At 49.2% G+C, this 12,915-nt stretch overlaps 1 protein-coding gene across 1 annotated transcript in view; it reads right to left on the reverse strand.

The window, feature by feature from the left end:
* Positions 1 to 12,915, reverse strand: part of LOC106608448 (transmembrane protein 151A) — a 41,492-nt gene that overhangs the window by 10,032 nt on the left and 18,545 nt on the right. The window contains exons 3-6 of the mRNA XM_082977273.1: positions 12,445 to 12,571; positions 11,251 to 11,382; positions 9,392 to 9,531; positions 8,379 to 9,209 (exon numbers count right to left, since the gene is read on the reverse strand). Coding sequence (XP_082833399.1) covers positions 8,379 to 9,209; positions 9,392 to 9,531; positions 11,251 to 11,382; positions 12,445 to 12,571 — 1,230 coding nt within the window. The remainder of the gene's footprint in view (positions 1 to 8,378; positions 9,210 to 9,391; positions 9,532 to 11,250; positions 11,383 to 12,444; positions 12,572 to 12,915) is intronic.

Here is a 12,915-nt window from a genome sequence, read left to right on the forward strand (position 1 = left end):
ACTTCAACTGTTCATGTACAGATTACCTCAACTAGCCTGTACCCCTGCACACTGACTCAGTACCAGTGCCCCCTGTATATAGTCTCATTACTAGCCTGTACCCCTGCACACTGACTCAGTACCGCTGCCCCCTGTATATAGTCTCATTACTAGCCTGTACCCCTGCACACTGACTCGGTACCGGTACCCCCTGTATATAGTCTCATGACTAGCCTGTACCCCCTGTATATAGTCTCATTACTACCCTGTACCCCTCCACACTGACTCAGTACTGGTAGCCCCTGTATATAGTCTCATTACTAGCCTGTACCCCTGCACACTGACTCGGTACCGGTGCCTCCTGTATATAGTCTCATTACTACCCTGTACCCCTCCACACTGACTCAGTACTGCTAGCCCCTGTATATAGTCTCATTACTACCCTGTACCCCCTGCATACTGACTCAGTACCGGTGCCCCCTGTATATAGTCTCATTACTACCCTGTACCCCTCCACACTGACTCAGTACTGCTAGCCCCTGTATATAGTCTCATTACTAGCCTGTACCCCTCCACATTGACTCGGTACCGGAGCCCCCTGTATATAGCCTCCACACTGACTCAGTACCGGTGCCCCCTGTATATAGTCTCATTACTACCCTGTACCCCTCCACACTGACTCAGTACCGGTGCCCCCTGTATATAGTCTCATTACTACCCTGTACCCCTCCACACTGACTCGGTACCGGTGCCCTCTGTATATAGCCTCCACACTGACTCGGTACCGGTGCCCCCTGTATATAGCCTCCACACTGACTCGGTACCGGTGCCCTCTGTATATAGCCTCCACACTGACTCGGTACCGGTGCCCCCTGTATATAGCCTCCACACTGACTCGGTACCGGTGCCCCCTGTATACAGCCTCCACACTGACTCGGTACCGGTGCCCTCTGTATATAGCCTCCACACTGACTCGGTACCGGTGCCCTCTGTATATAGCCTCCACACTGACTCGGTACCGGTGCCCCCTGTATACAGCCTCCACACTGACTCGGTACCGGTGCCCCCTGTATATAGCCTCCACACTGACTCGGTACCGGTGCCCCCTGTATATAGCCTCCACACTGACTCGGTACCGGTGCCCCCTGTATATAGCCTCCACACTGACTCGGTACCGGTGCCCCCTGTATATAGCCTCCACACTGACTCGGTACCGGTGCCCTCTGTATATAGCCTCCACACTGACTCGGTACCGGTACCCTCTGTATATAGCCTCCACACTGACTCGGTACCGGTGCCCCCTGTATATAGCCTCCACACTGACTCGGTACCGGTGCCCCCTGTATATAGCCTCCACACTGACTCGGTATCGGTACCCTCTGTATATAGCCTCCACACTGACTCGGTACCGGTGCCCTCTGTATATAGCCTCCACACTGACTCGGTACCGGTGCCCTCTGTATATAGCCTCCACACTGACTCGGGACCGGTGCCCCCTGTATATAGCCTCAACACTGACTCGGTACCGGTACCCTCTGTATATAGCCTCCACACTGACTCGGTACCGGTGCCCTCTGTATATAGCCTCCACACTGACTCGGTACCGGTGCCCCCTGTATATAGCCTCCACACTGACTCGGTACCGGTGCCCTCTGTATATAGCCTCCACACTGACTCGGTACCGGTGCCCCCTGTATATAGCCTCCACACTGACTCGGTACCGGTGCCCTCTGTATATAGCCTCCACACTGACTCGGTACCGGTGCCCTCTGTATATAGCCTCCACACTGACTCGGTACCGGTGCCCTCTGTATATAGCCTCCACACTGACTCGGTACCGGTGCCCTCTGTATATAGCCTCCACACTGACTCGGTACCGGTGCCCCCTGTATATAGCCTCCACACTGACTCGGTACCGGTGCCCTCTGTATATAGCCTCCACACTGACTCGGTACCGGTGCCCCCTGTATATAGCCTCCACACTGACTCGGTACCGGTGCCCTCTGTATATAGCCTCCACACTGACTCGGTACCGGTTCCCTCTGTATATAGCCTCCACACTGACTCGGTACCGGTGCCCTCTGTATATAGCCTCCACACTGACTCGGTACCGGTGCCCTCTGTATATAGCCTCCACACTGACTCGGTACCGGTGCCCTCTGTATATAGCCTCCACACTGACTCGGTACCGGTGCCCCCTGTATATAGCCTCCACACTGACTCGGTACCGGTGCCCTCTGTATATAGCCTCGTTATTCTTATTGTCTCACTTTTTCATTTTAGTCTACTTGATAAATATGTTCTTCTTCTTTAACTGCACTGTTGGTAAGGGCTTGTAAGTAAACATTTCACTGTAAAGTCTACACTTGTATTCGGTGCATGTGACTAATAAAGTTTGATTTGATGTGTGAATAACCACAAGGCAAAGCAATTATATCCTGGTACATCAAGCAGGTTGACTTTATTATTGGTAACAATCATCGTTATCAGCAGTATCATCAACATCGTTGACATCACCAACATCGTTGACATCACCAACATCGTTGACATCACCAACATCGTTGACATCACCAACATCGCTGTCATCGTTATCAGCAGTACCACATACATCATCACCATCAGAGGTATAGTAGCATATTCATGAAATTACATTTATTATCAGAAATATATAGAAGAGCATTACTTTAGTTTGTGTGAATATAAGTGTTGATACCGGTGGGTATTAAAGTAAATACTGTATTGCAGTGTTGGACCATCCATTCATTCCATAGGAAAAGCTGCTGCTGGCGATTTAATTTCAGCCATTTTATCTGACTTAGATCAGTAGCAACCTGATGTCTCGGGAGTCATGAAAGACAGTTACCCAAACCGACTAGCTGGTCAGCACATACAAGATCTGGTATGGAGATTAGTGGAAACCAACCAGGTCAAAATAATCTGTCATTTTAAAATACAGATGATAATCTGTCTGTCCCTTGTATTCCAGGATGGTAATGACCAGTAGTAGAAGTAATATCCAGGATGGTAATGACCAGTAGTAGAAGTAATATCCAGGATGGTAATGACCAGTAGTAGAAGTAATATCCAGGATGGTAATGACCAGTAGTAGAAGTAATATCCAGGATGGTAATGACCAGTAGTAGAAGTAATATCCAGGATAGTAATGACCAGTAGTAGAAGTAATATCCAGGATAGTAATGACCAGTAGTAGTAGGAATAACAGCATTATCATTAATAGTATCCTATATAGAGCAGAGCAGAATAATAACAGTTTAAAATATCAGGAGGAAAAGTTTTTTGACTTGGCGCTTTTTGGGGTCTGACATGGCGCCCGTTTAAAAACTCAAAATCTTCATCCAAGTTGGCCAAACTCTTTTGGCCATAACTGCAAATGGTCCCTCTTTCTCCCCTCAGAACTGTCACACCTCGGGTTTCATCCTGGCTAACACATCCTCATGTTTAGACAAAATAGTGATGTGGACAGCGCTGGACTGTTACAATGACTGGAGAGTGTTATTGGATACAGTGTCATAAACCCATCAGAGACATTACAAAGACTAGGTCAATGGTACCCTATTCCTTATGTAGCCCACTACTTTTGGCCCTAGATGAGGATTACAGATGTTGCATCTTAATTTGAGCCAGTTTGCTACAACAGGAAAATAATCCTTGTAGCAACAGGAAATGTGAATTATTATGTGGATTGTAATTAATGGACATTTTTGTAAAGGTTGATCCATTTTCTTCGTAAGGGAAAATCAAGTCTTAAATTTCAAAGTGGAAATTAGAAACTTCAGAAGCCTAGGGAACAGGGTGCCACCCTGGCCCGAAAGTAGTGCCCTACCTGTCTAGGGAATAGGGGGTGATTCGAAGATTGTCTTCATCGTAGTAATAATATAATTATCATTGTCAACCTGTCAACATTCGTGCTGCAACACAAAGACATTCCGACAGCGTAGCGATGACATCACAGCAACAAAACGGAACTAACGTTGCCTGCACACGTGCGTGGCGACCGGTGTGCGTGGCGACCGGCGTGCGTGGCGACCGGCGTGCGTGGCGACCGGCGTGCGTGGCGACCGGCGTGCGTGGCGACCGGCGTGCGTGGCCAAGTGGTGATCTCATGGGAATGCGCGTATGTGTGTGTGAGATTTATCTTGGCACTGTTCTCAGAAAGAGACAGAGGCGGCGTGTGAATATAACGACACCAAATCAAGGGGAAGGCTCAGTCAGGGCAGTGTGTGTGAGCAAGGACCACATGCTGAAAAAAACAGGTCATCCTCTGTTTGTGGTCAAGTTTGTCATTTAGTAGAATATAATTCTCTCTCTCGTTGGCTAAACATTGGTGGGGCTAGAATCACAGCCTATGCACCTGGGCCACCTCAGACTGTCCTAGAACCATCAGGATCCAGAAATCAATTTTAGTCATTTAGCAGACGCTCTTATCAAGAGCGACTTACAGTAGTGAATGCATACATTTCATATATTTTTTTTTATGTACTGGCCCCCCCGTGGGAATCGAACCCACAACCCTGGCGTTGCAAACACCATGCTCTACCAACTGAGCTACCAACCACAGATACATTTGATTACTGCCAGGGGGAGGTTGGAGAGAGACGGGGAGCGGCTTGTAACTCAAGCCCAGTTCCTCACCTCGAACTCTGGGTAGATGCAGACAGCGGAGTGAGTGATGGTTCCCTATTCCCAATGTAGTGCCCTACTTTTGACCAGGGCCACATACCATATAAGGGGCAGTATACATACACAGGGCTGTCCCATAGAGCCTCTGGTCAAAAGTAGTGCACTACTCAGGGAATAGGGTGTAATGTGAGACGCCAAGCAGGCAGATAGTGATAACGAGGCTATAGGAGGTCAGAGAGGAAGGATCAGATATCCTCCATTTTGTTTTGCTGTGCTGGGTTGTTGGCTTAAGAAGACAGGGTCCAGTGTGATGGAAAATAGATAGCCTCCTATCTGTAGAGGTGACTGTGAACACACACACACACACACACACACACACACACACACACACACACACACACACACACACACACACACACACACACACACTGTTTATAGAAGAACTGGTTCATGATGGCACTCTCAGATGATTGGCTGCTCAGTGTCCATGTCTATCCATAGCATGTTGAGCTGTTTCCAGAATGTTCCATCTATTCCTCTCCTTGGGTTGGTGGAGAATGGGAACTCTCGTTCCATCTGTTCCATGGAAGACAAGATAACGAGAGGAATACACTCTGCTCTGTTTCGTCTTTCATCTCCAGCATCCTGTCTTTTTTTTTTGCCCTCCTCTTCTCCTCTGTCTCAAAAGAGCAGATCCTAAATGGTGGCGTCCGATGTCCTGTCGCTGAAGGCGACATCCCGTACCCCGCAAACATATTTACCAGCCCTCTGGTTGACCTATTTCAGAGAAACTTTTCCGGTCACTAAAATATGGAACAGGGTACAATTTGGGACACAGCCAATCTTTTTAAACAGTCACATACTCCTACAGTATCTGTCTCCTACGGTATCTGTCTCCTACGGTATCTGTCTCCTTCGGTATCTGTCTCCTACGGTATCTGTCTCCTACGGTATCTGTCTCCTACGGTATCTGTCTCCTACGGTATCTGTCTCCTTCGGTGTCTGTCTCCTACGGTGTCTGTCTCCTACGGTGTCTGTCTCCTACGGTGTCTGTCTCCTACGGTATCTGTCTCCTACGGTGTCTGTCTCCTACGGTGTCTGTCTCCTACGGTATCTGTCTCCTACGGTATCTGTCTCCTAAAGTGTCCTTGAAATCTGGAAAACAACATACTTGAACAATATCCTTGCATAGATACTATATCTGGAAAACATTCCAATGTTCAGTCTACTACCCTCCATTTAAAACTACTCTCTCTCTCTCTCTCTCTCTCTCTCTCTCTCTCTCTCTCTCTCTATTTCTCTCCCCCCTCTCCCTCATTCTTTTGGTCCTTTTCTGCAAGTCTTTCGGTCTGCATTTCTCTCTCTCTCTCTCTGTGCCGTATTATCAGACCTCTCTCTCTCTCTCTCTCTCTCTCTGTGCCGTATTATCAGACCTCTCTCTCTCTCTCTCTCTGTGCCGTATTATCAGACCTCTCTCTCTCTCTCTCTGTGCCGTATTATCAGACCTCTCTCTCTCTCTCTGTGCCGTATAATCAGACCTCTCTCTCTCTCTCTCTGTGCCATATTATCAGACCTCTCTCTCTCTCTCTCTCTGTGCCGTATAATCAGACCTCTCTCTCTCTCTCTCTGTGCCATATTATCAGACCTCTCTCTCTGTGCCATATTATCAGACCTCTCTCTCTCTCTCTCTCTCTGTGCCGTATTATCAGACCTCTCTCTCTCTCTCTCTGTGCCATATTATCAGACCTCTCTCTCTCTCTCTCTCTGTGCCGTATAATCAGACCTCTCTCTCTCTCTCTCTGTGCCATATTATCAGACCTCTCTCTCTGTGCCATATTATCAGACCTCTCTCTCTCTCTCTCTGTGCCATATCATCAGACCTCTCTCTCTCTCTGTGTCGTATTATCAGACCTCTCTCTCTCTCTCTCTCTCTCTGTGCCGTATTATCAGACCTCTCTCTCTCTCTCTGTGCCATATTATCAGACCTCTCTCTCTCTCTCTCCCTCTCTCTGTGCCGTATTATCAGACCTCTCTCTCTCTCTCTCTGTGCCGTATTATCAGACCTCTCTCTCTCTCTCTCTGTGCCGTATTATCAGACCTCTCTCTCTCTCTCTGTGCCGTATTATCAGACCTCTCTCTCTCTCTCTCTGTGCCATATTATCAGACCTCTCTCTCTCTCTCTCTGTGCCATATTATCAGACCTCTCTCTCTCTCTCTCTCTCTCTGTGCCGTATTATCAGACCTCTCTCTCTCTCTCTCTCTGTGCCGTATTATCAGACCTCTCTCTCTCTCTCTCTGTGCCGTATTATCAGACCTCTCTCTCTCTCTCTGTGCCGTATAATCAGACCTCTCTCTCTCTCTCTCTGTGCCATATTATCAGACCTCTCTCTCTCTCTCTCTCTGTGCCGTATAATCAGACCTCTCTCTCTCTCTCTCTGTGCCATATTATCAGACCTCTCTCTCTGTGCCATATTATCAGACCTCTCTCTCTCTCTCTCTCTCTGTGCCGTATTATCAGACCTCTCTCTCTCTCTCTCTGTGCCATATTATCAGACCTCTCTCTCTCTCTCTCTCTGTGCCGTATAATCAGACCTCTCTCTCTCTCTCTCTGTGCCATATTATCAGACCTCTCTCTCTGTGCCATATTATCAGACCTCTCTCTCTCTCTCTCTGTGCCATATCATCAGACCTCTCTCTCTCTCTGTGTCGTATTATCAGACCTCTCTCTCTCTCTCTCTCTGTGCCGTATTATCAGACCTCTCTCTCTCTCTGTGCCATATTATCAGACCTCTCTCTCTCTCTCTCCCTCTCTCTGTGCCGTATTATCAGACCTCTCTCTCTCTCTCTCTGTGCCGTATTATCAGACCTCTCTCTCTCTCTCTCTGTGCCGTATTATCAGACCTCTCTCTCTCTCTCTGTGCCGTATTATCAGACCTCTCTCTCTCTCTCTCTGTGCCATATTATCAGACCTCTCTCTCTCTCTCTCTCTGTGCCATATTATCAGACCTCTCTCTCTCTCTCTGTGCCGTATTATCAGACCTCTCTCTCTCTCTCTCTGTGCCGTATTATCAGACCTCTCTCTCTCTCTCTCTCTCTCTGTGCCGTATTATCAGACCTCTCTCTCTCTCTCTCTGTGCCGTATTATCAGACCTCTCTCTCTCTCTCTCTGTGCCGTATTATCAGACCTCTCTCTCTCTCTCTCTCTGTGCCGTATTATCAGACCTCTCTCTCTCTCTCCAACATCTCCCTCTTTCTTGTCCTGTACTACAATATCCCTTCACTCCACTGCTAGACTATGACAACCACTCTATTTAAATTTGATCTCTTCTTTTAATCTCTTTGTTTTCTGTTAGTTTACTATTGTGTCCATCACATCATCTCCACCGTGGCAACTCTCCTCTCCGTGTACGATCAACACCGGGAAGAAAAACGCATCGTGATAAGACGGAGGTCTATCTCTCTCTCCCTCCCTCACCCCCGCATCCGCCACTCCTCCTCCTCCCTCCTGCTCTGCTTCCTCATCCCTCTCCTCCTCCTCCTGTTCTTCATCTCTCTCTCCTTCCAGCACTCCTCTACTCTCCTCATCGTCCTGACCCTGCCGGGAACCTAACCCCAGAAACACTCCTCCTCCTCCGTCCTCCCCACGTCCTCCCCCCAGTCCTCCGCCCAGTCCTCCCCCCATACTACGAGAGTGAAACAGACTCGCCGGTCTCGGCCGTGTTCTCCCTAGAGAGAACCCACTACGACTCAACACTAACCTCCCCTCTCCTCCTCCTCCTCCCCCCTGACCTCCCCCTCCTCCCCCCTGCCCTCCCCCGCCACCCCCTACGCCGTTTGCCCTCATCTCAGCCACGGTGCCGTTCAGCAGAGCTTGATTCCCTGTCGGGGCCCTTAGCCTGGACGGTAGGCTGGAGCTGGACGTGGTTCTCCGGCACCGGGGGCAGCTCTGGAGGAGGTAAGCTGAAGAGAAGGCCACTGGGTGGGCCATACCAGCTGGGATGCCCCCCTGGATGGGGTCTGAGCCTGGAGCTCCAGGTGTAGATGAGGTGGTGGTATTAGTTCCTCCTGTTCTACTAACTCCTCCGTTACTCTCTCTCTCCAAGTCCATGAGAAGAGCTTCAGAATATGAAGGAACCATTTGCTGATTACAGCGAATATGCCACTCCAGCTCCGTCATGTCCACCGTGTTCACCCGCGATATCGCTCTGTAACTCGACCCGCCGTTGACACTCCTGTCTCCTCTCGTCGTTCCACCGTTCTCCGTCACTCCGTCCCCTCCTCCGTCCTCACGGATCGTCTCCTCTCCGAACAGTTTCTCCACGTGGTAGTGTACGTACGCCGTGCGGTATTCTGACACGACCCGGAGCGGCCAGGAGAAGAGGAACACTGAGGCTAGCCAGAAGACCCGGGGTCGGGAATACCACGGTTGCCGGGTCGGGTCCGGGAACGCCAGGATATGCTCCCGGAAATCAACGTTCTTTAGATGCATCCCCTCTCGCGCTTCCATGTAATCATCCAGACCCTCATTGTCTCCGAAGAAGTGTGCTCGCTGGGTGAGGTATGCCGCCTCCGCACGGGCGCTGGCAAAACTGAAACGGAGGAACAATTGATGAATTGATTGATTCACTGACGGATTGGATTTCATAGCGCTTTTCCAGTAGCACAAATCAGCCTAAGGGTGGGAAACTCAACTCACAAAAAGTATATTTTTCTGAATTTTAAACAATGCTTTGTAAATGAATATATAGAATTCCAAATGTGTGTGTTTCACCTGAAACACTTGGTGAAGCGTAGCCTGACAGCTGGATGCTCCTGAAGTCCCTGGAGCTCTTTGGAGACATCTTTAACCCTGTGGCGACCGTAGTCAAACTCAGAGCTGGAGGCGTGGGTATTAACCCTCTCATGATACACCTGTGACAGAGGGACAGGTTACAAGGGTAATGTAAGGGGTTACAGAGGGACAGGGTTAATGTAGAGGGGTTATAGAGGGACAGGGTTAATGTAGAGGGGTTATAGAGGGACAGGTTACAGGGGTAATGTTGTAGAGGGGGTTAGAGAGGGACAGGTTACAGGGGTAATATTGTAGATGGGGTAGAAAGATATACAGTGAGGGGAAAGTATTCGATGCCCTGCTGATTTTGTAAGTTTGCCCACTGACAAAGAAATGATCACTCTATAATTTTAATGGTAGGTTTATTTGAACAGTGAGACAGAATAACAACAAAAAAATCCAGAAAGACGCATGTCAAAAATGTTCTAAATTGATTTGCATTTTAATGAGGGAAATAAGTATTTGACCCCTCTGCAAAACATGACTTAGTACTTGGTGGAAAAACCCTTGTTGGCAATCACAGAGGTCAGATGTTTTTTTGTAGTTGGCCACCAGGTTTGCACACATCTCTGGAGGGATTTTGTCCCACTCCTCTTTGCAGATCTTCTCCAAGTCATTAAGGTTTCGAGGCTGACGTTTGGCAACTCGAACCTTCAGCTCCCTCCACAGATTTTCTATGGGATTAAGGTCTGGAGACTGGCTAGGCCACTCCAGGACCTTAATGTGCTTCTTCTTGAGCCACTCCTTTGTTGCCTTGGCCATGTATTTTGGGTCATTGTCATGCTGGAATACCCATCCACGACCCATTTTCAATGCCCTGGCTGAGGGAAGGAGGTTCTCACCCAAGATTTGACAGTACATAGCCCCATCCATCGTCCCTTTGATGCGGTGAAGTTGTCCTGTCCCCTTAGCAGAAAAACACCCCCAAAGCATAATGTTTCCACCTCCATGTTTGACGGTGGGGATGGTGTTCTTGGGGTCATAGGCAGCATTCCTCCTCCTACAAACATGGCGAGTTGAGTTGATGCCAAAGAGCTCCATTTTGGTCTCATCTGATCACAACACTTTCACCCAGTTGTCCTCTGAATCATTCAGATGTTCATTGGCAAACTTCAGATGGGCATGTATATGTGCTTTCTTGAGCAGGGGGACCTTGCAGGCGCTGCAGAATTTCAGTCCTTCACGGCGTAGTGTGTTACCAATTGTTTTCTTGGTGACTATGGTCCCAGCTGCTTTGAGATCATTGAGAGGATCCCCCCGTGTAGTTCTGGGCTGATTCCTCACCGTTCTCATGATCATTGCAACTCCACGAGGTGAGATCTTGCATGAAGCCCCAGGCCGAGGGAGATTGACAGTTCTTTTGTGTTTCCTCCATTTGCGAATAATCGCACTAACTGTTGTCACCTTCTTACCAAGCTGCCTGGCGAGGGTCTTGTAGCCCATTCCAGCCTTGTGTAGGTCTACAATCTTGTCCCTGACATCCTTGGAGAGCTCTTTGGTCTTGGCCATGGTGGAGAGTTTGGAATCTGATTGATTGATTGCTTCTGTGGACAGGTGTCTTTTATACAGGTAACAAACTGAGATTAGGAGCACTCCCTTTAATAGCTGAAGGTGTGGGTTTTCACCCCTTCCTGCTAACCTGTGTGTGTGTGTGTGTGTGTGTGTGTCTGTGTGTGTGTGTGTGTGTGTGTGTGTGTGTGTGTGTGTGTGTGTGTGTGTGTGTGTGTGTGTGTGTGTGTGTGTGTGTGTGTGTGTGTGTGTGTGAGTGTGTGTGTGTGTGTTTGTGTGTGTGTCCTTACCTGTGTAGTGGTATAAGCGTCTCCGTTGCGATACCTGGTCACCTGTCTGGTCCGTCTGACGTAGTGGTAACTGATGGCCTTCCACCAGATACAGGGAGTGGCTTGCTGAAGCTTTGTGACACGCTCATACACCTGGGGACACACACACAGTCAGTCTCCCCAACTCACCTGGACACACACACAGTCAGTCTCCCCAACTCACCTGGACACACACACACAGTCAGTCTCCCCAACTCACCTGGACACACACACAGTCAGTCTCCCCAACTCACCTGGACACACACACAGTCAGTCTCCCCAACTCACCTGGACACACACACAGTCAGTCTCCCCAACTCACCTGGACACACACACAGTCAGTCTCCCCAACTCACCTGGACAGACACACAGTCAGTCTCCCCAACTCACCTGGACACACACACAGTCAGTCTCCCCAACTCACCTGGACACACACACACAGTCAGTCTCCCCAACTCACCTGGACACACACACACAGTCAGTCTCCCCAACTCACCTGAACACACACACAGTCAGTCTCCCCAACTCACCTGGACACACACACAGTCAGTCTCCCCAACTCACCTGGACACACACACAGTCAGTCTCCCCAACTCACCTGGACACACAGTCAGTCTCCCCAACTCACCTGGACACACAGTCAGTCTCCCCAACTCACCTGGACACACACACAGTGAGTCTCCCCAACTCACCTGGACACACAGTCAGTCTCCCCAACTCACCTGGACACACACACAGTCAGTCTCCCCAACTCACCTGGACACACACACAGTCAGTCTCCCCAACTCACCTGGACACACACACAGTCAGTCTCCCCAACTCACCTGGACACACACACAGTCAGTCTCCCCAACTCACCTGAACACACACACAGTCAGTCTCCCCAACTCACCTGGACACACACACAGTCAGTCTCCCCAACTCACCTGGACAGACACACAGTCAGTCTCCCCAACTCACCTGGACACACACACAGTCAGTCTCCCCAACTCACCTGGACACACACACAGTCAGTCTCCCCAACTCACCTGGACACACACACAGTCAGTCTCCCCAACTCACTCTACTATACACCCCTTGCCCACGTAACCAAAGCCAATTAGATTTCCCCCAAATAACAACAGATAGGGACACACAATGAGAGTTTCAACCAAAATAAAAGTCAAAGTCACATACCTCTGCCGTCTCCGCTTGAGCCAAAATGGCGGTCTTGGAGTAACAGTGCCAGCATTCCACCAGATACACCACGTACAACATAGCTAGGAAGGCTAGAGGGATATACACATAACCACTGGAACACGGGCTGTTAGAGGAGGGAGAAGAGAGAGAGAAAGGTCATGTTCATACAAACACAATCAAACTTTATTTAAAAACAGGTCCATCACATAGAGCAGGGTTAAAGATCATTTATGCTTGATCTGAAAAATGTGTTCAGAGGCTCCGTATGGATGGTGTGATGGAATTGTGGAGGCACGCAGAGGCCAAACTGAGCTCTGTACCGCATCGCCGTGCGCCGCCCAAATGTTCTAACAATGCGGAGGACTCTGTATAGCTCCGGCATTGACATGATTGGTTGACGGTAGGTGGGGGCGGGAAGTATGAATGCCATGACTTCTATAGAGGCCGTATCGCAGTAAATACTGTACG

The sequence above is a fragment of the Salmo salar genome, chromosome 07, assembly GCF_965601325.2.
Source record: "Salmo salar chromosome 07, fSalSal1, whole genome shotgun sequence".
Taxonomy (NCBI): domain Eukaryota; kingdom Metazoa; phylum Chordata; class Actinopteri; order Salmoniformes; family Salmonidae; genus Salmo; species Salmo salar.